A 26,454-nucleotide genomic window follows, 5' to 3' on the forward strand; every position below is an offset into this window, starting at 1 on the left:
TCCTGTGAAACTGTTTCATCACCAGTGGCTTTATTTACTCAGCAGACCTCTTACTTTCATTTACTCAGTCATTTTCCACTATCAGCATCAGCTATGTTCTCCACTAGTCAATCGGTTCTGCTAGTTCTACTGGTGATCACCTGCTTCCATTACTACGCAGAATGTGATGGTAAGTTCAACAAAAGCTGCTCACATATTATTATTATTATTATTATTATTATTATTATTATTATTATTATTATTATTCATTTTTTTTGTTTTTTTTTAATTATAGATGAACTCATGGCCGATTTTTGTTTAAACACGGATACACCTGTATACATGGATTCCTCAACAGTGCAAAGTCAAGAAATCTTGACAACCTTCTTTATTTTAGCTACAACAAATCCAGATCCACAGGATCACACAGAACATCTACACACTGTACAATCAACTAGAGGTTCAGGTATGTCATATGTGACTACAATAAACACTTCTACCTTTGGGTTAGATGCTCCCTATTTTCCTTCTCTAAATGTTCCGTACATTAATAAAACTAAATGTAGGTAACTGGTTTCAGAGGAATGCCATATGGGCAGTGATAGCTCAATGGGTAAGAAATTAGACCCTTAGCTCCTCGGACGTCTAAATGTAAAATGTCAGGTTCTTTCACTGTATTGTATGTCTCTGGATGAAGATGTCTGCTTAAAGCATTCAGTGTAAATTGGTGTAGAATGAAGAGTTTCTGACTTAGATGGTAGAAGTGGTGGTTGGGTGGGCGTGGGGGTGAGGGTGGCAGTTTTGTCCTTTCTTAGTCAAAGAGGAAACTTTTTCTTATCTTCAATCTGCCCTTCAACCCTCCAAAGACACCACACACTCTCCTTCCTCCTCCCAGTGTGGAGATCATATCTACTCTATCATTGTACTTGTAATTATTGTTATTTAAAATATAATGCTTCTAAACGATTATCAACTCCATGTTCAATAATTCTTGCATAAAATTAGAAAAATATTCATGGAGGGGCAGAAAAAGTGTGCAAAAAAAAAAAAAAAAAGAGGGGTTGTTTTTGTGATCGTATGTGGTGGGCCGGTCTGGGCCAAAATGCCAGGGCCGATTCTTTGTTCCAGTCCAGTGCCGACCTTACCGTTGATTATTTTATTAAAACAGCAAGACTCTGGCAGTGTATTAGTTTTTACTTGTCATAGAGTCACCCTTGATTTCTTTCTTTCTTTCTTTCTTATAAAAATAAAATAAGCGATTAACCTATTATAACCTATGATTAACCCATGTCTAAATTTAACTCTGCTTTAACTTACTGAAGATTATCGTTTAAAAAAGTGTGTGTGTGTCTGTCTGTGTGTGTGTGTGTGTGTGTGTGTGTGTGTGTGTGTGTGTATGTTTGTGTGTATGTTGAAGCAGAATTGTGCTGTTTTGACTTCCACAAAAAACCCTTTCTCTCAAAAAAACCATCGTCGCTTTCAAAGAAACAAGATCTGACTGCACACTTCCTGGAGTCATGTACGACCTGCTTCTTGTTTAGATACTAGAATCAAGCAGAGGTGGGAAGTAACGAAATACAAATACTTCGTACTTAAGTAGATTTTTCTTTAGATTTTACTTTTACTCATTACATTTTTACACAAATATCTGTACTTTTGACTTCTTACATTTTTAAAACAGCATCGTTACTTTAGTTTTAATTCATTGATTTGGTGAATTTTTTATTTTATTTTCACTGTGCGCTGATTTCAGCCGAACAACCGATTTCCTGTCATTGTGCGTCTTTTTCAACCCGCTGGTGTATAAAGTCCTGTCTCTCACTCACCACAGATGTAGACTAGTTTACGAAGCTCAGAATCAGCAGGCAGAAGGCAGAAAGAAGTAAAGTTAATGTGGATGAGACAGAGGGAGACAGTGATGAGAACATGACTGAGAACAGAGACATTCCTGATCATCATCTTTTCTCTGCTTGTGTTCTATATGTGGATGTTCCGCCTGGACACATTCATTCGGTAACAACATTTTTTATGTTTTTTGTAGTAATATATATATATATATATATATATATATATATATATATATTTATATTTGGCTGTCAAAATTTAAATTATTGTAAACGCCACTAAATGTTATTAACGAGCTATCAATTTAGCGCGCATTTCTGTTTTTACCATATAATAAACATTTTTTTTATAAAAAATGTAAATACATTATTATATATCTAAATATAAAACATTAAAACATTCGACAAAAAATACATTTAACCAAGATGTCCTTTCTTTACTTAGATATAAAAAAAATAAATAAACTCCAAATAAAAATATTTGTAATCAGTAAACTTTTGTTTTATTTCTGCGCCAAGTCTCAAATCAAACACCACATCCGCCATGTTTTACACAATTTACCCTCTGGGTGGCGTTTTGTGGGTTTTTCCCTCATAATGGTGACACGAACTTAAATTACTGTGTTTATTGATCATACAGATAAAAACAAAACATCATTCAAATCTGTAAGATGTCTATAATTATATATAAAAGCTTCTTGACTTGAAGAGGTGCATTTTCTCCGGTATCACCTCATTAACTGTCCGTGTGGAAACATAGCACAGGCTCTTAATGATATCCACACATCTCGGCACTGATATAGCCTTTATATTTAATCGCTGTACATATGATTACATACATATCACATGCTGTAAATATGATACATGTTTATCTGCACTATTTGCACGATTGCTACTTTTTGCACTTCTGGTAGATGCCAAACTGCATTTCGTTGCCGTGTACCTGTACAATGCAATTACAATAAAGATCGATCAATCTATCTATCTATCTAGCTAGCTATCTAGCTATCTAGCTATCTACTTCTTTACTTTCACTTGAGTAAAAAAGTTTAATCATTACTTCAACTTTTACCCGAGTATTTTAAAACATGAGGATCTGTACTTCTATTTAAGTAAAGGATGTGTGTTCTTTTGCCACCTCTGGAATTAAGTGAATCACAGATTACAGATATACCCTGAGCTTCTTTTCTCTATAGTCTTACAACAAAACAAAGATATCAAATATGTGTGGACCCTGAGGATGTTGTCATTAATATTATTATTAGCAGTAGTATCAATAGTAATTAGTTTTGAAAATAATCAGTGTTCATTAAAAAATACCTCATGACTTTAATTGAACTCCAGCCTTTAATCTGAAATAAAAGAGAAGATAATGATAATTAAAGTACACTTCAAGGCTCTTCTCTGTTCTGGCACCGAGGTGGTGGAATGAACTTCCCCTAGATGTCCATACAGCAGAGTCCCTGATTATCTTTAAGCAACGACTGAAAACCTACCTCTTCCTGAAATACCTACATTAGCACTTTCCAAGTTTGTAGAATTCGAGTTATATTTATATTAAGTTTGTAATCTTGTGTATCAGTGTAGATTTATTCATTACTAAAGATTTAAAGCAGTTTTGTACGTCGCTCTGGATAAGGCGTCTGCTAAATGCTGCAAATGTAAATGTAAATGAAATATTCTGTCACAGGAGTGAATGAAGCGGCGGGTTTGTGCTGTTTTAAGTTTCATAAACCATCAATTCCTGCAGCTGACGTCGTCTCTGTGGAACAAACCAGATCTGACTGCACACTTCCTGGAGTCATGTATGATTTGTGATTCCTGTCTAATTTTTATTTGTTTTATAATTCTAACAGATGATTTCAAAATATAATCTAAAAAAGAATCTAAGGAGATTCACAGATTCTGGTTCTCTCCTGATGTTTATCTTCTTTCTTCTGCAGTCTTACAACAAAAAAGGGATCACGGATGTGTGTAGATCCTGAGGTGGACTGGGTGAAGCAGATCATCAGTCAGACTGAAATAAAAGAGAAGATAATACAATTTTCTGTCACAGATGCGAATGGAGCAGTTTTGTGCTGTTTTAAGTTTCATACAAGTCCAATTCCTGCAGCGAACATCGTCTCTGTGGCAAAAACGAGATACGACTGCACACTTCCTGGAGTCATGTACGATTTATCATCCTTACCTAATTTTTTTATTCATTTTACATTCTCTCAGAGGATTTCAAAAATATAATCTAAATGAGGAGATTCACAGATTCTGGTTCCCTCCTTATCTTTATCTTCTTTCTTCTGCAGTCTTACAACAAAAAAGGGATACCGGATATGTGTAGATCCTGAGGTGGATTGGGTGAAGGAGATCATAAAAAATACAAGTAAATCAACTGCATAGACTCAGACATCACATACAAAAATGTATTTCCATGAATCAGCCTTTTTCCCAGAATGCTTCATTTTTATGATGTTACTTCATACTTTCATGATGTTTTATTAAAAATACACTTGTAACTGCAGGCACTGATTTATTTCCATCTTCTACACAAATTAAAGCACATGTATAACTCATGACCTCTTGGTTTGTTTCTCTGAATAATCACTTCTTAATACTGTTTCTATTGTTGGGATGTTCTGGGATGTTCTCTCACAAACTCTGGGTTCTTCAAGGAACTGGGCATTTATACTGAGAGAACATGAAGCTTTTAATGGAATTACTCTCAGATCAACTCCAGTCTAGTGATTATAGAACCAGTTCCACACCAACATTCTCTCTTTAATCTGCAGTTTATACTGATTTAGTTTACAGCATTTATTCATAGTTCTCAGAAACACTTTTATTCAGGGTCAGTAACATTTACAACAAAGCTGAAAGTTACTGATCCTGCTCAAGGGTCCAGCAGTAGAATCTTTCCCTCAGAAGCTAAGTGACTGCTCCTTTCACTCACATTAACCAATGTGTTTCCACCATCACAACATCTACAACATGTGTAATAAATTATGACAGACCCAAAAATAACATCCTGTTAAAGCAATGAGAAAACAAAATGTGATTTTCTTCTTGAATGATCTAAAAGAGGAGATTGTGGTGGAACGTGTATTAATAAATGGATTTAGTATCACACAGAGAGATAAAGCCTCAGAGAAACAGGAACTGAAGCATTTTAAACAGTTTTCATGAACATTAGAAGAAATTTAAAGTGGCTCTTTAAAATCTTTAACTAAAATTCAGGCCAGTAGATGGCGGTAAAACACCATACATCTGTGAAATCATCTCAACTCAATGAAGAGCTCGAGGTTACGAATGTAACCCTAGTTCTCCAAGGAAACGAGACGCTGTGTCGTAACTCTTTGGGAATGCCCCCGCATTGTCCGCGATCTGAACCACATGTGAAATCTGACCAATAGGCGAGTCATGACATCATCAGCGGGCGACGTCGCGTAAACCAGGAAGCTACAAATAGCTGCGAGATGGTAGCGACGCTAGTTTCTTCAAGAGAGGAGGTAAACGCCGCAGGGACGCAGGTAGTGTTGCAGGATCTCGTTCCATCTGGAAGATAGGGTTACATTCATAACCTAGAGACGTTCCCCTTCAGGAACTCGAGCTGCGGTGTAACGCTTTGGGAACAAGTGTCCAATCATGCCACACTGACCAGACCCTGCCTGGCGTGTGAGGCCTCGGCACCTGTACGTAGGACAATGGAACCTGGATTGGATCTAAGGTCAAGGTCATAAAACCGGACAAGGTCAGCGGGGTGGACCAACCCTCAGCGTCACAGATGTCCTGGAGTGACACTCCAGCGGACCAGGCCATAGAGGCCGCCACACTCCACACTCAGTGAGCCCTGACCCCAAGCAGTGCGGGGAGACCAGAGAAAGACCTTCCTATTGGGGCCATAGCAGATGAACAGCTGCTCTGACTTCCTTCATGGCCTCGTCCTGTGGAGGTAAGTGTCCAATGCTCGCATGTAAACCTTCAGGGTTGAAGGGGTTAACCCTGTGGCAAACTGCTCTTGTAAAAACTCCAGAATTTAACCGACCGGGCAGTTAACTGAGTCCAAGTCACGGTACTCACACCATGACGTGAACAGTCGCCACCGTGCGGCGTACCACCTCCTCATGGAGGGAGCTCTGGAGTGGAGAAGGGTCTTCACTACCTCGGTAGAGAGACCAGCTGCTACAATTGTGCCGGTCACAGCTTCCACAACTCTAGGCGGAGGTGAACCAGGGTTCCGCCCACCTGCGAGAGGAGATCCCTCCTGGGAGGATTTTTCCACAGAGGGCCCTCCAGTAGGGACACCAGGTCCGCAAACCATGGCTTGCCCGGCCATCGAGGCGCAACCAGGAGCAGATGGACTCCTTCCCGGCGAACTCTCTCCAGAACTCCCGAGTGCAGCCCGACAGGGGGAAAGGCGTACAGGCGTAGCCTCAGTCACGACTGTACCATGGCATCCAGCCCTAATGGGGCTGGGTAAGAGAGAGAACCAGAGGGGAGAGTGCAAAGTCTCCCAAGTCGCAAAAAGATCCAGCTGGGCTCTGTAGAACCTCCGCCATACCTGCTCCACCACCTCGGCCCTTGCCTCGACAGGGCGTCTGCCCTGATGTTTAACTGTCCCGGGATGTAAACGGCTCTCAATAAGAGGAGTCTGCCCCGGGACCATAAGAGGACCTCTCGCGACAGTTTGTACAAAGGGCGAGACCAGAGGCCTCCTTGGCGGTTGATTTACGAGACCACCGCAGTATTGTCAGTGAGGACCAACACATGATTCCCGTGAGGGAAGCATCCGTCGTTAGCGTCCTTCCATACATCCAAGGCTCGAAGGGCACGCCATGAGACCTTAACAGTACAATACGGATTCCCTCTGGGGGAGAACCCTCTGCCCCGGAGCCACCACTGGAGGGGCCTCATGTGGACGAGGCCGAGTGGAATTATACTGGACGCTGCCGCCATGAGACCCAGCAGCCTCTGGAACTGCTTTACAGTGAGTGGCTGGACCTCTCTCACACTTCGATCCCACCAGGGTGGGATACAACCCTCTGAACCTGGGAGGAGAAGATGTGAACTGAATCGCTTAGCCCTTCCCTATGGTCCGCAGGACCCACTGGGGTACCTCTGGCATCCCCTCCCAAGCTGTCAGAAAGTCCCTCAGGGGAACCAGCCCCTCTCTGACCCGCTCAGAGCGGCTGGGGCATTGCCCCGCAGCCAACGACACTTCACGAAAGTAGCAGGTCAGCCTGGTATGCCTGCAACACACCCATGGTGTGGAGGCAACCCGCAGCCTGGCCTGCTGCTGTGTAAGCCTTCCCTACTAAGGCTGATGTTGCACGCAACAGCTTAGTAGGAAACACTGGGGCTTTTAGCGATGATGCTATGCTAGGGAAAGGTAGCTAGCTAGTGGCATACGGGGTCTCCCAGTGCAAGTCGGGGAAGAACGGAAGGCCCTGGCGCCGAGGATGTGACACAGGATGCAGGAAACGCTCATAGTTTATTAGAGAGAAAGCGCATGTAGGACGTTTTGGAGACAAAGTGAGGAAGGCAAGATTGAGATGGTTTGGACATGTGCAGAGGAGGGACTTGGGGTATATCAGTAGGAGAATGCTGAGGATGAAGCGACCAGGAAGGAGGAAAAGAGGAAGACCAAGGAGGAGGTTTATGGATGTGGTGAGGGAAGACATGCAGGTAGTTGGTTTGAAAGAAGCAGATGTAGAGGACAGGGGGGTATGGACACGGATGATCCGCTGTGGCGCCCCCTAATGGGAGTAGCGGTAAGAAGAAGAAGAAGTTTGGAATTGTGTTGGTTAATGGTTTTAATGTTATAATGGGAATTGTAATGGTTTTGAATGTTTATAATGAGAGTTGTGATGGTTTTAATGGTTATAATTGGGAATTTTAAAGGTTTTGGTTGTAATAACGTGGATTGTAATGGTTTTGGGTGGAATAACTGGGATTGTAATGGTTTTGGGTGTAATAACTGCGTTACGTTATACCCTAGATGATGGAGCTCCTCTTAAGACCAAAATGATCAGGGAGAAAAAATTTGCACAGTGGTATAATGATCATATGCACACCTTAAGACAGACCACTCGGAAATTAGAACATAAATGGCATCAAACAAAATTAACAGTATTTCAAATAGCATGGAAGGAGAGCCTCATAAATTATAGAAAGTCTCTTAGTGCTGCTGATCAGCATACTTCTCCACCCTCATAGAAAATAACAAGCAGAATCCTAGATTTTTATTCAGCACGGTTTGCAAAATGAACAGAAAATAAAAGCACTGCACTCACATGCACACCATCATTAGGTAGTAACGATTTCATGAACTTTTTTAATAATAAAGTTGAAAACATCAGGCAAGAAATCCAGACGGTTAATATAAATACAAATTATTTTACAAGTAACCCTGTAGACAGCAGTGTAATTATACCAGACCATCAATTACAAAGCTTCACTCCTATTCATGAGAATGACTTAATTTCATTAATTTCCTCATCAAAATCATCAACCTGCATTCTCGATCCCTTGCCCACAAGTTTCCTCAAAAAGATCATTCCAGAGGAAACTGAACCTGTTTTTAAATTAATAAACTCTTCCATCAGCACTGGTTATGTACCTAAATCCTTGAAACTGCAGTTATCAACCCCCTAATTAAGAAACCTGACAATCACCATGTCAGCTGTCTAACTACAGTCAAACATCACCTTTATCTCCAAGATTCTAGAAAAGGTTGTAGCACAGCAGTTCTGCTCACATCTACTGAGGAATAACATTTTTTAAATGTATCATTCAGGTTATTTTTTTTTTATTTATTTAACCTTTATTTTTACAGGCAAGTCATTAAGAACAGGTTCTTATTTACAATGGCGGCCTGACAAGTGGAATAACCGCTTAGGGAAAGGGAAGTAGGGCTAAAATAAATACAAAACATAAAAAAAAAATACATTCAAAATTTACAATTACATAAATACATTTTAAAACAAAATTATGGAGAAAAACAACTGCATATATCCGTGAACAAATATGATATCATATTTTTAAAGGTTGAAATTGGAATGAATTTATCCAGTTTGAGGGTATTTTGCAGAGCATTCCAGTCGCGAGCGGCAGCAGATTGAAAAGATGCAAGACCAAACGCAGAGTTGGTTTTAGGAATGCTTAATTAAAAATGAAGTGAGGACCGAGTGTTATATGTGACAGGCTTTAGCTGCAGCAAGTGACCTAAGTAAGGAGGTGAGTGGCTGAGAAAGGTCTTATAAATGAAGGTGAACCAGTGTATTTTACGGCGATTGTGAAGGGAGGGCCAGTTAACAGATGAATATAAAGCACAGTGGTGTGTATTGAAAGGAGCATTTGTGGCAAACCTGATAGCAGAATGGTAAAGAGCATCAAGTTTTGATAGGGTGGACTTGCAAGCAACCCTATATATAGTGTCTCCACAATCTAACATGGGTAGAATGGTCATTTGAATAAGAATAAGTTTGGCAGAAGTGGTGAAGGAAGAGCGGTTTCTGTAAAAGAAACCAAGCTTGGCTTTGACCTTAGCTTGCAGCTTTGATATGTGGATAGAGAAAGAAAGTGAAGTTTCCAACCAGATGCCCAAGTAGTTATAAGCAGTGACTTGTTTTAAAATATCCCCCTTGCAGGTGGTGACATTAAGGGCAGGAGGAGGCATAGTACCCCTATGGCAAAACCACATGCTTTTTGTTTTAGAGGTATTGAGAGTGAGTTTGAGTTGTGTAAAAGACTGCTGTAGTTGGTGAAAGCTATGTTGCAGGGTAGCTTGAACAGCATCAGGGGAGGGACCCATGGCATAAAGGATTGTATCATCGGCATATAAGTGAATGAGTGAATTACCAACTGCCTGGGGAATGTTATTAATATAAATTGAGAAAAGTGTGGGACCAAGGATGGAGCCTTGTGGGACACACCTGGTGACCGGGAGAAAATGGGAGAAAAGGTTTTCAAATCTTACACATTGAACACGTTGAGAAAGATAATTTGAGAAGCAAACAAGTGAGTGATCAGTGACACCAATGCTGCGGAGTCTGTGGATAAGTGTGTTGTGGTCCACCGAGTCAAAAGCTTTTGCAAGATCAATGAATATAGCAGCACAGTTTTGTTTGTTATCTAATGCAGATGTAATGTCATTTAGCACTTTAGTGGTAGCTGTAACACAACCATACCCTGATCGGAAGCCAGACTGTGCCCCGGAGATGATACCGTTCACATTAAGATAATTGATTAATTGTTTATTGACAAGGTTTTCCAGAATTTTAGACACACATGGTAAAATGGAAATTGGCCTGTAATTATTCAGGTCAGCCTGATCACCGCCCTTATAGAGAGGAAGCACAACCGCTTCTTTCCAAGCAGGTGGAATCTCGGCTGTATAGAGGGAGAGGTTGATGAGGGCTGTTAATGGAGCCGCAATGACAGGGGCAGCAATTTGAATAAAAAAAGCAGCAAGATCATCTGACCCAGCTGCTTTATTGGGGTCCAGAGCAGTCAGTTCCTTCAAGACTTCCCCCACTAAAACAGGCCGGATGGAAAAACTGTGAGGAGGTGCTAAAAGGTCGCAGGTATTAGAGGCTGCAGGGGCTGTAGAAATAGGGTTTAATGTCTTTGAAACAAAGCCAGCATTTATGAAGTGGTGATTGAAAGCTTTAGCCATGGAGTTTTTATTAGTGACAACTGTGTCATCCAATTTCAGGGACAATGGTATGGTCCGGGGTTTATTTTCGTTTATTTTCGGTATTTTAGGTAGGCTTGATCATAGTACAGAGACGCCACTAGTTAAGGTGGTAAATGACTGTTATTGGCCTCTGATCAGGGTTTTGTCTCTTTACTTGTTTTGCTCGACCTCAGTGCAGTTTTTGACACCATTGATCACACTATCCTGCTTGCTAGACTTAAGAACATTGTTGGAATAAAGTTAACAGCTCTCTCCTGGCTCAGGTCTTATCTGACTGATCGCTATCACTTTGTTGATGTAAATAGTGAGTTCTCCACACTCTCTGAGGTAAAGTTTGGTGTTCCTCAAGGACCTGTCTTAGGCCCACTGCTTTTCTCTTTATATCTGCTGCCTCTGGGTAAAATTATACATAAACATGGTATTCGCTTCCATTGCTATGCTGATGATACACAGCTGTATATTTCAGCAAAGCCAAATGAGAGAGATCAGCTTAAGAATGTTGAGGAGTGTGTAAAGGACATTAGACAGTGGATGCTTGATAACTTCCTTCTGCTCAACTCAGATAAGACGGAAGTAATTTTACTAGGACCACATGCAGCTAGAAGCAAACTTTCCGATCCTGTACCATCTCTGAATGGTGTTTCTGTTTCAGTGTGTACAGCAGTCAAAGACCTTGGTGTGATTATTGACCCGAGTCTTTGCTTTGAGGCTTACATGAATAATATTACTAGGATCGCCTTCTTTCACCTTAGAAATATTGCTAAAATTAGAAATATGATGTCGTTACAGGATGCAGAAAAACTAGTTTAAGCTTTTGTTACATCTAGACTTTAGACTACTGTAACGCTTTACTGTTTGGGTGTTGGAGTAAGTGCAGAAATAAGCTTCAGTTAGTTCAAAATGCAGCAGCAAGAGTTCTCACTAGATCTAGAAAATATGATCACCAGCCCTGTTTTTATCATTTACACTGCTTTCAATCAGATCTCGCATTTATTATAAAATACTACTACTGACGTATAAAGCACTTAATGCTCTCACACCACAGTATCTGAGTGAACTTCTGTACCAGTATGATCCTCCACGCCTAATTAGATCAAAAGGTGCAGGCTATTTGTTGGTACTTAAAATAATGACGACTACAGCAGGGGGCAGATGTTTCTCTTATAAACCCCACAGTTATGGAACAACCTTCCAATCAGTGTTTTCGGGACTCAGACACAGTCTCAGTGTTCAAGTCGAGGCTGAAAATTTATTTAGTCAAATCTTTTGTCAGTATATTTTTCTTAGGTAAAGGAGCAGATCGGGAGGGATCATGGATATCGAGTGTTTGGTGAACTGGGATACTTGTATGCTGTCGTCTCCTCACTCTCACACGTTCATTCAGGTTTGATGTTGGTGTGGTGGGTCGTCTCTTATCCCAGAGATCCCTCATGTCGATGTTACCTTCTGGTTCTCCCTTTTACCTATGCTGCCATAGAGAGTCCTGCCTCTCTTCCCTCCGGGGATCTTCCCACTTCGTCCAGGCCTGCATCTGGAAAGTGTTCTCTTCAATTGGAGGCCACTCTGTGATGGACGGTTTCTCATCAAAACCTTGGGTGGTTCCGGAGTAAGAACGGGAGCTTTGAGGATGGATTTGGACTGTAGGTAATGTCAGCAGTCTGCTAAACTGACTCAGGACTACAGTTCGCTTCTGATCACCATCACGGTACCCCGCAACCCAGGATGGGTTCTCTCTTGAGTCTGGTTCTTCTCAATGTTTCTTCCTTATGCCATCTCTGGGAGTTTTTCCTTGCCACAGTCACCACCGGCTTGTTCATCAGGGACAAACTTACACTTATAAAGAACAAATTCATTTTTTATCACCACATTATCTGTGTAAAGCTGCTCTGAGACAATCTTCATTGTTAAAAGCGCAATATAAATAAAAATGAATTGAATGGAATGTGTATTAATAAATGGATTTATTAATACACAGAGTAAATAATTTTAAATAAACAGGAACTGAAGCATTTTAAACAGTTTTCATGAACATTAGACGGAAGTGGAGTAGATCTGTAACATTTTTGCCAAAGATCCAGTCCAGTAGATGGCAGTAAAACATTATTGTTTTGTGGGAAAATGTGCAATCAACCTCATGTTGCAGGATCTAGGAGGATATGATGGCAGCTTTAGGTATGGGGAGAGCATGGTGCTATCGACCTCAAGCAGGAGCATTGTTCCTCCCACCAAGCCATTCCTCTCAAAATATTATAGGGTTCATTAGTAAATCTCCCCTGGGTTTCTGAGCAACACCATGGTACTGACTGCATAGGGCTTGTGATGAAGTTCAGTATCATAGTACATCTATATCTGATCAGAAGTATTATCACTATACATCTAAGCACTGCTGAGGGTAGAGATCATGTTTGTGGACAAGAACAAACAAATCCAGCATGAGGCTGCCAGTTTTAAGTGTGTAGTAGAACATCAGCAGGAACACCTGCTTCCCATTAATGGGGTAAGAAGGCAGCATGTTTCACATAATCATCTCAACATCCACCATAAGCAAAGTCAGATGATCCATGAGAGTCAAAGCCAAGAGAATTATTTAGTTCTCTCCATGGAGTACTGCAGTCCTCCCCCCCCCGTGAATCTTGGCAAGAAGTAGTGAAAAGTCTCTGGAAGGAAAAGAAAACTCTGATCATATAAATAGTTGATAATAGGATCCATAGCTTTAGAAGTTAGCTTTTTTTGTCACCTCCAAACCCCCAAACCACACACTCCCCTCCTCTTAACAGCTTTATAAACTGATAAATGTGCTGATTCCTGCATTAACACAATTCTCTTTTCATTGTGACTGAGGAGGAAAATTTCATAAACATTAGTACATAATTATATTATTGTTCAATGATAATCTTTATGTAACTGCTTTTCTAGAAGATTTATGGAAATGCTGTAAAATGATAACAGTCAGTATTTTAATGCTGATAGAAGATAAATGTGTTCGTGATCGTGAGTACTAATTCAAGATGGCAGCGCGGCAGTAGCTCGCAGCGGCTTCTCCGGATTCAAAAATGGTGCTTTCCCCATATTTAACCCGACCTTTCAGGATACATGGGCACCAGAGTCAGCTGTGTTCATGTGTACGACCATGTGTACAGGGATCATGCAACCAATAATCTGCATGATGATGTTATCAATAACCTTTGCGACCTCGGCTTGCTGCGACCTCCGCCACAAAAACCAGGCCCCCAGCCCCCGGTGTGACCGGATGCCGGTGGCCGGGAGAGGGGACGTCGGAAGCGCTATTTTTCGAAAAGCTGCCCCTTTTCACGGAGACGTTGCTCAGAGTGTACATTCCTCCCAGTGCTAATGCTAAGGAGGCACTGTGTGAACTCTACGGCGCTATTAGCGGATTGTTTATTATCGCTGGAGATTTCAACCATGTGAATATCAGGACTGTGCTCCCTAAACTCCATCAGCATGTGGACTTTGCAACGAGAGGAGCGAACACGCTGGATCTTGTTTACACGACCCCATCTCGGATACTTAGCCCACTGCTCTGTTATGTTAATTCCAGCAAACAGACCGCTTATCAAACGCTCTAAACCGGTTCAGAACACCTGGCCAGAAGGAGCTACTTCTGCTCTTCAGGACTGTTTTGAGTGCACTGACTGGGACATGTTTAGAAAGGCTGCAACCAACGGCGATTCCATCAACTTGGAGGAGTACACATCATCAGTGACCAGCTACATCAGCAAGTGCGTTGATGATGTGACCATCTCCAAAACCATCACTACACGTTCCAACCAGAAGCCGTGGATGACTGCAAATGTGCGTGTGCTGCTGAAACAAAGCGACTCTGCCTTCAGAACAGGGGACCAGACGACCTTAAGAACAGCAAGGGCCAAACTGTCCCGTGCCATCAGAGAGGCGAAGCATGCACACGCAAAGAAAATCCACGACCACTTCCAGGACAGCGGAGACACCCGGCGCATGTGGCAGGGCATGAAGGCGATCACTAACTACAAGACAACATCTTTCTATGCAGAGTTAACACACGGAAGTCTGCTGGACCTGACAACATTCCTGGCAGAGTGCTCAGGGAATGTGCAGAACAGCTAGCGGATGTCTTCACTGACATCTTCAACATCTCCCTGAGCAGCAACGTTGTTCCCACATGCCTTAAGACAACGACCATTGTTCTCGTGCTGAAGATATCTACTGTCTTCTGCCTCAATGACTATCGTCCCGTCACGCTCACACCCACCGTGATGAAGTGCTTCTAGAGGCTCATCATGAGGCACATTGAGACCCAGCTTCCACCCTCCCTGGACCCCATGCAGTTTGCGTATCGTTCAAACCGTTCCACGGACGATGCTATCTCCACAACCCTCCATCTGGCCCGCACCCACCTGGACAACAAGGACTTATATGTACAAATGCTGTTCATTGACTTCAGCTCAGCATTCAACACAATCATCCCTCAGCACCTGATCAAGAAGTTGAGCCTACTGGGCCTGAACACCACCCTCTGCTGGATTCTGGACTTCCTTACTGGAAGACCTCAGTCAGTCCGGATCGGGAAAAGTATCTCCAGCACCACCACACTGAGCACAGGGGCCCCTCAGGGCTGTGTGCTCAGCCCACTGCTGTTCACTCTGCTGACTCACGACTGTGTAGCAATGCAAAGCTCCCGCCACATTGTCAAGTTTGCCGATGACATGACCGTGGTGGGTCTAATCAGCAAGAACGACAAGTCAGCATACAGAGAGGAGGTGAAACAGCTAACTGCCTGGTGTGGAGCGAACAACCTGTCTCAAATGTGTCTCAAATGTGTGTTACCGAATTGTATAACCTGGCCTTAACACTTAACACACACTCAATACTCATCTCAATCCATTCCACCACCATTTATTTATTATTATTTATACTTGACTGTACTACACTCCTTAACTGCTGTTTTTTGCACCTTTGACTGTATTATACTTTACTATTTACATACTGTCTTTTGCACCTCTTGACTGCTCCTCTTGACTGCTGCTTTTTTTTGCACTACATTATTCTGTTTAAATTCACTCCCGGTATATGTTGTTTGTTGTTTACTGTTTAACTACACACTGCCATAAACATTTTCTGTGTATGTGTATATATATGTATATGTATGTACATATATACATATATATTTATATATTTATATATCTTTATATCTTATTTATCTGCCTTCTTTTTCTTATTATATTTTTCTTTTCAATTTTGTTATTATATTTATAATTTTTATTCTCCTTTTTACCCCATTTTTATTCCCTCATGCCGGACCGTCGTTAAAAGCATTTCACCGCATGTCGTACCCTGTATGTATGTGTATGTGACAAATAAAATTTGATTTGATTTGATTTGATTTGATTTGAGTTTTTACAGTTCTCCTCGCACAGTACCGTATATTCAAAGTATACAGTAGGTTTACTGGTCGGTGCTATCTCAGGTTTTGTGTCTTGTCTTGTGTTGTCCGTCTGGACTGTCTGTCTGTACTGTTTTTCGTTTTCACTGTTTGCACTCAATGCACTTTATGTAGCTTGTGTTCTGTTGTAGCTCTATGTTGTTGTTTAGTGTAGCACCAGGGTTCCAGAGGAAGGTTGACTTGACTCTTGATGAGTTTAATGTTTTCTCTAAAACAGGAGTTAATAAAACACACTTCTGTTTATCTTTTCTGTTTATAAAATTCTGATTCTGATTTTGTGTGAATTATAAAGTCTCGTTCCTCTCATTTCTTTTCTTAGTGAATTTCCACCACAGTGTTCATCATCGTCATCAACCTCTTTCTGAGTTTCCGCTGCAGTTATCAACACCATCATCAACATCAACTCTCTAATCACTCTCACAATCAGCAGTCATGTCCTCTTCTTCTTTCCTGATGGTTTTGCTGGTTCTCGCCTGCCTTCAGTCCTTCACGATGGCTCAGAGTAAGATAAAGTTCAACTAATTGTTAGTTATGTTTTTTCCTTGTTATTATTATTAGTAGTAGTTTTAATTGTATCAGGTTGTAAAAATAATCAGTGATGATAAACCACTTCAGGGAGCAGAACTAAAAAAAACATGGAGATGCCTGATGTAGATTATTAAACTTGTCTCGTGACTTCAGTAAACCTCCAGCCTTTATTCTGAAATAAATGAGAAGATAATGAAATGTTCTGACACAGGTGCGAGTGGAGCAGATTTGTGCTGTTTAAAGTTTCATAAAAGACCAATTCGTGCAGCGAACATTGTCTCTGTGGAGGAAACAAGATCTGACTGCAGACTTCCTGGAGTCATGTACGATTTGTGATTCCTGTTTAATTTTGTATTTGTTTTATAATTCTAACAGAGGATTTCAAAATATAATCTAAATGAGGAGATTCACAAAAAGCAAAAGTGAACCATCAGAATGGACTTACACAATACAATACACACAATACACAACACAATAAAATTCTCCATGAATTAGCTTTTATTTTTTCATGAATGCTCCCCTTTTTTTTTCTTCATTTGTATCACATTACTCAAAGCAAATTGATGTTATATTAAAAATACACCTGTATCTGCAGGCACTGATTTATTTATAATAATAATAATAATAATAATAATAATAATAAACTTTATTTTGTATAGCGCCTTTAAAAGAAGTTTCTCAAAGCCCTTGACATAAAGGATGAAATTAAAAGATACACATAATAATGCAGACACTAAAACTAACCATACAAAAAATAAAAACCCAAAAAATAACAAAGAAAGAAGTCTACCCTAAAAAAGTAAGTTTTAAGATGGGATTTAAAAACACCCAGGGATTCTGCATTCCTAATCTCTGAGGGGAGGGAATTCCACAGTTTGGGAGCCAAGGAAGAAAAAGCCCGATCACCCACTGTTTTTAGACGTGGTTTTTGGGCAGTTAGAAGACCAGCTTCAGAAGAGCGTAGAGCATGTGAGGGTGTGTAGGGGGTTAACAGCTCACACAGATATTGAGGGGCCAAATTATTCAAGGCCTTATAAGTGAGCATGAGAATTTTAAAATCAATACGAAAACAGGAAGCCAGTGCAATTTTTCCAGGATAGGTGTGATGTGTTCCCTTGCACTGGTCCTAGTCAGAATATTGTACCAACTGTAATTTACTTAGGGTAGCTTTAGGAACTCCAGCCAGCAAAGCATTACAGTAGTCAAGACGTGAAAATACAAAAGTGTTGATCAACTTTTCAGCCACAAAGTCAGCATGGGACATAATTTGGCAATGTTTTAAAATTTTTTAATCTCAGTAAAATATTGAAAATATTGAGAGAAAAAACACAGGCATATTGACATAAGGTTTAGAATGTATATAGATCTGAGTGTCATCAGCATAAAAGTGATAGTTAAGACCAAGTGATCTTAAAAGCTGGCCAAATAGATAATTGTAAATACTAAAAAGTAATGGGGCCAAAACCAATCCCTGAGGATCACCAGATTGCACCACACCAACCTTAGACTTGCAATTACCCATCACAACAAACTGCTTACGGTCAGAAAGGTAAACCACTCTAATGCAGATTCAGAAACCCCAAAGATAGTCTCTAAGCGGTTGATCAAAATTGCGTGATCTATAGTGTCAAAAGTGGCACTAAGATTAAGAAGAATCAATATAGATGGACGGCCGGAATCAGAAGCCATTAACAAGTCATTAGTGACCTTAACTAATGCTGTTTCAGTGCTGTGGAGTTTACGGAAACCAGACTGAAGTGGCTCAAAAAGATCATTAGTAGAGAGATGCGAAAGTAGTTGAGAAGCCAGTGTTTGTTATAAAATTTTGGTGAGGAATGGAAAATTGGAGATAGAAAATTATCAAAGTTCATGTTGTTAGATTTTGGTACTGGGGTGACAGCAGCAGTTTTAGGTATAACACAACACCGGTATACAGAGAGTTATTGATAATTCTCAAAACAACAGAAAAGAGGTAATCAAAACAAGATTTAAAAAGACAAGATGGTATCGGATCAAGTATGGAAGTTGAGGCTTTCAGTTTTGAAACCATATTATGTAATGACTGGGAGTCATGAACAGCAAAGTTAGAAAGACAGATACCAGATAATGCAGACACACCTAAGGATGAGGTAGCAATGTTAACAATGTGATTACGTATATTTTTAATTTTGTTGCTAAAAAACTCCAAAAACATATTACATAGGTGTGTTGAAGCTGGAACATTAGAGAGGCTGTGATTTGTAAGCAGCTTCTTGATTAAGTGAAACAGTTGTTTAGGGTTTTTCTGATTATTGACAATTATCTGAGAAAAATACACAGATCTGGCTGAAACCATTTCAGCCTTATATTCAAGTAAGCTGACTTTCCAGGCCTGGTGATGAACCGTTAAACCTGAAATGCGCCATCTACGCTCCATTTTGCGACACAAAGCCTTCATTGTACGCAAATCATCATTGTACCACGGAGCAGAGCGTGCAAAAGAAACAGATCGTGACTTCAAGGGAGCCAATGTGTCCAGGCCAAACAGGAGGACGGAGTTCAGCATAGAAATTTTATCATCTAGATCATCAGATAGAGAATCACAACTCAAAGAAGAGTCAATAAAGTCTGAAAAATCAGTGGGCTCAATAGATCTCCACTTGCGATAATTAATGATGCGAGAAGAGGTAGTGTTCATGACAGGTAACTCCATTTTAAAAAAGACAGCCCGGTGATCAGACAGACCTAAATGAGAAGTTGACAAATTAGACACAAATAAACCATTGGAAATCACAAGGTCTAAAGTGTGGCCTTTGTCAAGCTTAGGACAGTCCACGAGTTGATCTAATTCAAAGCCCTCCAATATGGACAAAAAGTCTTAAGTTATTGTTTTTTTTTACATCCATATGGACGTTGAAAACACCCAGGAGAATAATTCTTTCAAATCTGAGGCAGGGAAAAGACAACATATCTGATAATTCAGATAAAAAGTCTTTATTTGACTTAGGAGGCCTGTAGACTGTAGCCACTGCAGTAGAAAGGGGCAGAAACACTCAAAACAAGGCACTCAAATGAGTCAAATTTGGGGGCAGCCACCAGACGCATGTTGACCTGATGATTGTGTAAAACAATGATACCCCACCTCTGCCAGAAAAACGCAGAAGGTCAGAAATCTCTGATAAGCGACAGGTTTGCAACATGACAGCAGCACACACGTAAATCTTTCGCCAAATCAAAATGTCTGATCAGGTTCAACAACTGGTATGCAGTGTACCTAAGAGCCATTTCGGGGAGGGCCCACACCAACAGCAGCCTCACAGCAGTGTAAGCAGTGTACGTCCTGGACCAGGCAACAAAACAGTACTCAGAGATAAAAGCAGTAATCCAACATGCAAAGCATGAATCCACATCACGAAAAAAAGACGCAAATTGTCTTCACTGGCTCAAAGCCAAAAAAAACTACTAAAATAAAAATAAACGGGGGAGAGGAGTGGCAGTCAAAACACGCCGGCATGCCCTTTCAACCGGAACCCAATCATTAGATTTACATTTTCTACACAAATTAAAGCACATTTTAAAGATCTTTAACATTTTTGCCAAAGACCCAGTCCAGTAGATGGAACTAAATTATTATTTTTTTCATAATGAGTCTGTTCATGAAGCACACTTATTTTTTTTAACTTCTTATCTTTATTGTTTGTCAATTGTTTGTCAAATAAAAAATAAATTTAATCTTCTAAAATGACTAAGCACACTTTTAAAACGGGAGCGGAGCAGGCGAAGTCAAATGGACCTCGCAGAGGGCTTCGAGACGGACTTGTGCCTTTCTCCTGCCTCTCCTGCCAGGTCCCAGCTTTGAAATCATGAGGTGTCGAGGTCCTGGGCGAAGCCATACTCAGCCCACCTCTTTAGCCCTAAGTTGGTATTGTACTCCAATGTCATAGGGCTGAAAGAATAAGGGTCGATGCCCCGGGTTGAACAGACCCTGGGCAGTTATCTCTCCCCTGAGGTGGAATCATCCCTTAAGGCCCTGAAACTGTGCACCAAGCCCGTGAATAATACGTCGGCCCTGGTGGGCAAGCGTACGCCTCAGCGGGTTAAGCCTTTGCATGTCTGCTACTATGGCTGTGCTACAGTTGTATTAGGCAACCACAACTCAGAAGCTCCTATCATTGGGAGGTACAGAAACAGAACCAAAGTCCCGAAGTCTTAGACGCAGTCCCGAAGATGGCAGATCTAAGGACTGTTATTTTCAATAAGAAGGCTTCAGTCAAAAAGTCCTGACATAAGACATTCTGGGGACCCTGCTGGGAAAGGGCGTTTCGCACTTCATTACACTGAGCCTGTGTCACACCAGCACCAGCACCCGCCCGAGCACTCCCAGGGTTATATCCACTTCCCCTGGTCTATTAACCCTACCATGCTCAGTGCTTCAGGGCATGGCCAGCTCCAGCAAGCACACTCCTCGATTACCGCACGACATTGTAGCGTCCTTCGAAGCTCATAGAGCTGCATCAGGGCATAGCCCCAGCTCTAGGCATACCAGAGGTCAGTCGAGAGACTGAAACCTTTAGCGGACTACCTGGCAGCCTGGAAAGCTTTGCCAGATGTGTCTTAGTGGGTCCTGTGTACTGTAGACAGAGGCTACTTGATTTAGTTCGGGTCTCGCCCGCCCCGGTACGGCAGGTTGTGTCCAAACCTGGTGGGGCCTGAGCAGGCTCTGGTCATAGAACAAGAATTAGAGGATAAAGAGAATAAAGGATGCATACTTGAGGTACTAATAATGGGTCCTTCCGTTTGGTCTTGCCCTTTCACCCCGCACCATCAGAAAGTGTGTGGGTGTGGCTCTGGTTCCCCTGAGACTTCAGGGCATCTGCTCTTAAACAATATTGACGATTGGTTGATATTAGCTCGATCGGAGCAGTTAGCGGTCCGGCATCCGCAAAAAAATTGGTTCCCCATTACAGAGAACCACTTATTTGGGCGTTGTCTGGGAGTCGACCCTCACGCATAGCTATCTCCATTTTCTCCAATGCAGTCTTGTGACAGAAGAAATTGGCACCAGTCAAAGTTTCTGCTGCATCCATTAATCTAAAATGATTACAGTGAAAAAGATTTGTGGTATAATGATCATATGCGGACCTTAAAACAGACCACTCAGAAATTAGAATGTAAATGGCATCAAACTAAATTGCCAGTATTTCAAATAGCATGGAATGAAAATCTCCTGAGCTGCAGAAAAGCCTTTAGTGCTGCTGATCAACATATTTCTCCACCCTCATAGAAAAAAACAAGCATAATGTTGAAACACTTGAGACCCTGTGTCTGTATTCTGTGTGTGTGTTGTGTGCAGGTCCAACTCTCCAAACAGAGTTTTCAGCCTGCCCTAGCATGACTTGATCCCGCCTCACATTGATGACACCATGACTGGTGCTCCTATTTCGAGTTTCCTGTATGAAACTGTTTCATCACCGGTGGATTTATTTATTTAACAGACCTATTACTTTCATTTACTCAGTCATTTTCCACTATCAGCATCAGCTATGTTCTCTACTAGTCATTCGGTTCTGCTGGTTCTACTGGTGAACACCTGCTTCCAGCACTATGCAGAATGTGATGGTAAGTTCAACAAAAGCTGCTCACATATTTTCCTATTTTACCACACAGAATGAAATTATTATTATTATTATTATTATTATTATTATTATTATTATTATAAATATTTTCTGTTTTTTTTTTTTTTATTTTAGATGAACTCATGACCGATTTTTGTTTAAACACGGATACACCTGTATACATGGATTCCTCAACAGTGCAAAGTCAAGAAATCTTGACAACCTTCTCTATTTTAGCTACAACTAATCCATATCAACAGGATCAAACAGAACAACACACTCTACAAACACCTAGAGGTTTAGGTTCAGGTATATGATATGCAATAAACACTTGTTGACTACTGCTGAGAGGGGTTTATGGAGTAATGTTCATTGGAGTAACTTAAGTTCTAACTTTTCACTTAGCTCCTCGGACGTCTAAATGTAAAATGACATGTTCTTTCACTGTATTTTATGTCTCTGGGTGAAGATGTCTGCCTTCAGTGTAAATTGTTGTAGTATGAAGAGTTTCAGACTCAGATGGTAGAAGTGGTGTTTGGGGTGGGGGTGGGGGTGAGGGTGGCAGTTTTGTTCTTCCTTACTCAAACAGGAAACTTTTTCTTATCTTCAATCTGCCCGCCAAACCTCCAAAGACACCACACACTCTCCTTCCTCCTCCGATTGGCTTGTGCCCCCAGTGTGGAGATCTTATCTACGTTATTATTGTAAATTTAAAATATAACGCTTCTAAATGATTCTCAACTCCATGTTCAATAATTACTGCATAAAATTAGAAAAATATTCAGGAGGGGCAGAAAAAATGTGCGAAGAAAAAAAAACGGGCCTTACAGACAGACGCTGCGAAAGTTTTTCATTAGTCAACTTTTACTCTTTCCTACCTTTAGTGCTTTTATTTAATAGGAGTTGGTCTACATATATTCAAGCACATGTAAAGAGGGGTTGTTTTTGTGATCGTATGTGGTGGGCTGGTCTGGGCCCAAATGGCAAGGCTGATTCTTTGTCCCAGTCCAGTGTATGCCACCCTTCTTTTACTGATGTTTATTAAGCTTGACATCAACACCGACATCAATACGGACATCAACACCATAGAATTTTCCCCTGTAGAACTGAATAAAAAGAATAAATATACAAAATACATTCAGTTACAAAGAAAAACATTAAATTTAGACATAAAACAGAAAATAAACTTACATACCACTTTGCCTGCTTGTAGACTAAGAGTGGTAACTTCTTGCACAAACTTATATTTTAATTAAACATATCTTCTTTACAATAAGCATAGCAGCTTTTCAATGCTCATCGTGGCTTTCTCCTGCATGCGGTGAACAGGAAGTGACCTGTACCACCAAGTATGATGGGATATGTATTAATATAACCCAAGACAAAAAAAAAATCACATAAATCTTGAAAAATAAAAAAAACATTCAAATATACATATTATACAAAATGTTGAATTATAAAAATAAACAAGTTAAACTAACAAGAAAATAACCAAAATATATGAATACTTAAATGTAAAAGTGCCACCTTGTGGACATGTCATAGTACAAAAGGAATGTTTATGACTGCAGATACACAGTGCCGACCTTACCATTGATTATTTTACTAAAACAGTAAGACTCTGGTAGTGTATTAGTTTTTACTTGTCATAGGGTCACCCTTGATTTCTTTCTTTCTTTATTATTAAAAAGAAATTAGCGAATAACCGATTATCATGTCTAAATTTAACTCTGTTTTAACTTATTGAAGATTATCATTTCAAAAATGTGTGTGTGTGTGTGTGTGTGTGTGTGTGTGTGTGTATGTGTGTGTGTGTGTGTGCGTGCGTGTGTGTGTTCACTGCACACTAGCTGTCAGATTGTTTAAGTGTATATATTTATAACTTTATTACATTTTCATAAAATGAAATCTATCATGTTCTGAACCCAAGTATGAAGTCAGATGTTTGTTAAGATCAGCAGGTCTCTAACATGGTGCCAAGATGGAGGGTTTTTTTTGTTAGTTTTTTTTCTGAAAAATATGAATAACTGCCTTGAGAGTTCATAAAACATTTAAACATAAAATTAAAATCCTGATTTAATCATTTCAAATGTTCAAATATCCCAGAACTGATTGGTGGATAATAATTAATATTTAAATAATTGTAATCTTTAGTATATTGAGTCGACATATCAGGATATCTTATTCATTTTTTTCACATATGTTGATTTCAATTCTATCAAATTTCTAAATAAAAAAAAGGATTAGTTTAATAATCAATAATTATTAATTCATTCAATAATTCAATTCATGAATGGAGTCATTTGTATACAGTATTACAAATAAAAGAGCTTCTATAGGATAAATATTCAGTGTGACCTTGAGCAATAGCAGGAACCTGGTTCTCGTAAATCTAAATGATTACCACCAAATGTCTGCTGTAAAATTGATCTGTTACAGCAGCTTTGTGTGAGAAATGCTGAATTGCCTCATGACTTAAATGTATCAATAGTCTTTAGTCTGAAATGTTATATCACATGTTCTGTCACAGCTGCAAATGGATCAGAATTGTGCTGTTTTGAGTTTCACAAAAAACCCTTTCCCTCATTAAACATCGTCGCTTTCAAAGAAACAAAATCTGACTGCACGCTTCCTGGAGTCATGTACGACCTGTTTCTTCTTTAGATACTAGAATCAAGTGAATCACAGATTACAGATATTCCCTGAGCTTCTTTTCTCTATAGTCTTACAACAAAACAAGGATATCAAATATGTGTGGACCCTGAGGATGTTGTCATTAATATTATTATTATTAGTAGTAGTAGTATTAATAGTAATAGGTCTGAAATAATCAGTGTTCATTAAAAATACCTCATGACTTCTGTATAACTCCAGCATTTATTCTGTAATAAAAGAGAAGATAATGAAATGTTCTGTCACAGGAGTGAATGGAGCAGAATTGTGCTGTTTTGAGGTTCAGAACACATCAATTCCTGCAGCGGACGTCGTCTCTGTGGAACAAACAAGATCTGACTGCACACTTCCTGGAGTCATGTATGATTTGTGATTCCTGTCTTATTTTTTATTTGTTTTATAATTCTAACAGAGAATCTCTAAATATAATCTAAACGAGGAGATTCACAGATTCTGGTTCTCTCCTGATATTTAACTTCTTTCTTCTGCAGTCTTACAACAAAAACTGGATCACGGATGTGTGTAGATCCTGAGGACAATTTGGTGAAGCAGATCATCAGTAAGTCTGAAATAAAAGAGAAGATAATGACATTGAATGTCACAGCAGGGAATGGAGCAACTTTGTGCTGTTTTGAGTTTCATAAAAGACCAATTCCTGCAGCGAACATCGTCTCTGTGGAAAAACGAGATCTGACTGCACACTTCCTGGAGTCATGTACGATTTATCATTCTTACTTGAATTTTTTTATTTATTTTAAATTCTCTCAGATTATTTCAAAATATAATCTAAATGAGGAGATTCACAGATTCTGGTTCTCTCCTCATGTTTTTCTTCTTTCTTCTGCAGTCTTACAACAAAAAAGGGATTCCATATGTGCAGATCCTGAGGTGGATTGGGTGAAGGAGATCATAAAAAACAAAAGAAAATAACTGCATAGACTCAGACAACACAATACAAAAATGTCGCTCCATGAATCAGCCTTTTTTCCAGAATTCTTCATTTTTATGATTAAAATGAAGAATAAATAAAAAATATTAAAAACACACCTGTAACTGCAGGCACTGATTTATTTCCATCTTCTACACAAATTAAAGCACATTTATAACTCATGACCTCTTGGTTTGTTTCTCTGAATAATCACTTCTTAATACTGTTTCTATTGTTGGGATGTTCTCTCACAAACTCAGGGTTCTTCCAGGAACTGGGCATTTATACTGAGAGAACATGAAGCTTTTAATGGAATTACTCTCAGATCAACTCCAGTCTAGTGATTATAGAACCAGTTTCACACCAACATTCTCTCTGTAATCTGCAGTTTATACTGATTTAGTTTACAGCATTTATTCATAGTTCTTAGAAACACTTATTCAGGGTCAGTAACATTTACAACAAAAGATGAAAGTTACTGATCCTGCTCAAGGGTCCAGCAGTAGAACCTTTCTCTCAAAAGCTAATTGACTGCTCCTTTCACTCACATTAACCAGTGTGTTCCCACCATCACAACATCTACAACATGTGTAAGGTATTATGAAAGACCCAAAAATAACATCATGGTAAAGCAATGAGAAAATAAAATGTGATTTTCTTCTTGAATGATCTAAAAGAGGAGATGGTGGTGGAACATGTATTAATAAATTGATTTAGTATCACACAGAGCGAAGAAGCCTCAGAGAAACAGGAACTGGAGCATTTTAAACAGTTTTCAT

General features: G+C 40.0%; 2 protein-coding genes across 2 annotated transcripts in view; both read left to right on the forward strand.

Annotated features, from left to right (window-relative positions):
• LOC124387444 lies at positions 1-25,791 on the forward strand. The gene is made up of 6 exons (XM_046851810.1): positions 1-169; positions 275-445; positions 3,514-3,628; positions 3,767-3,991; positions 25,239-25,462; positions 25,595-25,791. Exons 1-6 carry the CDS (start codon positions 94-96, stop codon positions 25,675-25,677), a joined length of 894 nt encoding a protein of 297 aa, XP_046707766.1. The 5' UTR covers positions 1-93; the 3' UTR covers positions 25,678-25,791.
• The window catches only part of LOC124387445 (C-C motif chemokine 23-like), a 34,424-nt gene continuing 24,314 nt past the window's right edge, over positions 16,345-26,454 (forward strand). The window contains exons 1-2 of the mRNA XM_046851815.1: positions 16,345-16,454; positions 21,813-22,078. Coding sequence (XP_046707771.1) covers positions 22,003-22,078 — 76 coding nt within the window. The 5' untranslated portion in view covers positions 16,345-16,454; positions 21,813-22,002. The remainder of the gene's footprint in view (positions 16,455-21,812; positions 22,079-26,454) is intronic.

The sequence above is a fragment of the Silurus meridionalis genome, chromosome 6 (genome assembly GCF_014805685.1).
Source record: "Silurus meridionalis isolate SWU-2019-XX chromosome 6, ASM1480568v1, whole genome shotgun sequence".
Lineage (NCBI taxonomy): Eukaryota > Metazoa > Chordata > Actinopteri > Siluriformes > Siluridae > Silurus > Silurus meridionalis.

What these genes read in the sequence shown, in the direction of transcription:
- LOC124387444 (XM_046851810.1), top strand. Translation starts at nt 94, where the DNA reads ATGTTCTCCACTAGTCAATCGGTTCTGCTAGTTCTACTGGTGATCACC. An exon ending in TGCACACTTCCTGGAGTCAT is followed by an intron (nt 3,629 to 3,766) that starts GTATGATTTGTG and finishes TTTCTTCTGCAG; the next exon opens with TCTTACAACAAAAAAGGGAT. An exon ending in TGCACACTTCCTGGAGTCAT is followed by an intron (nt 25,463 to 25,594) that starts GTACGATTTATC and finishes TTTCTTCTGCAG; the next exon opens with TCTTACAACAAAAAAGGGAT.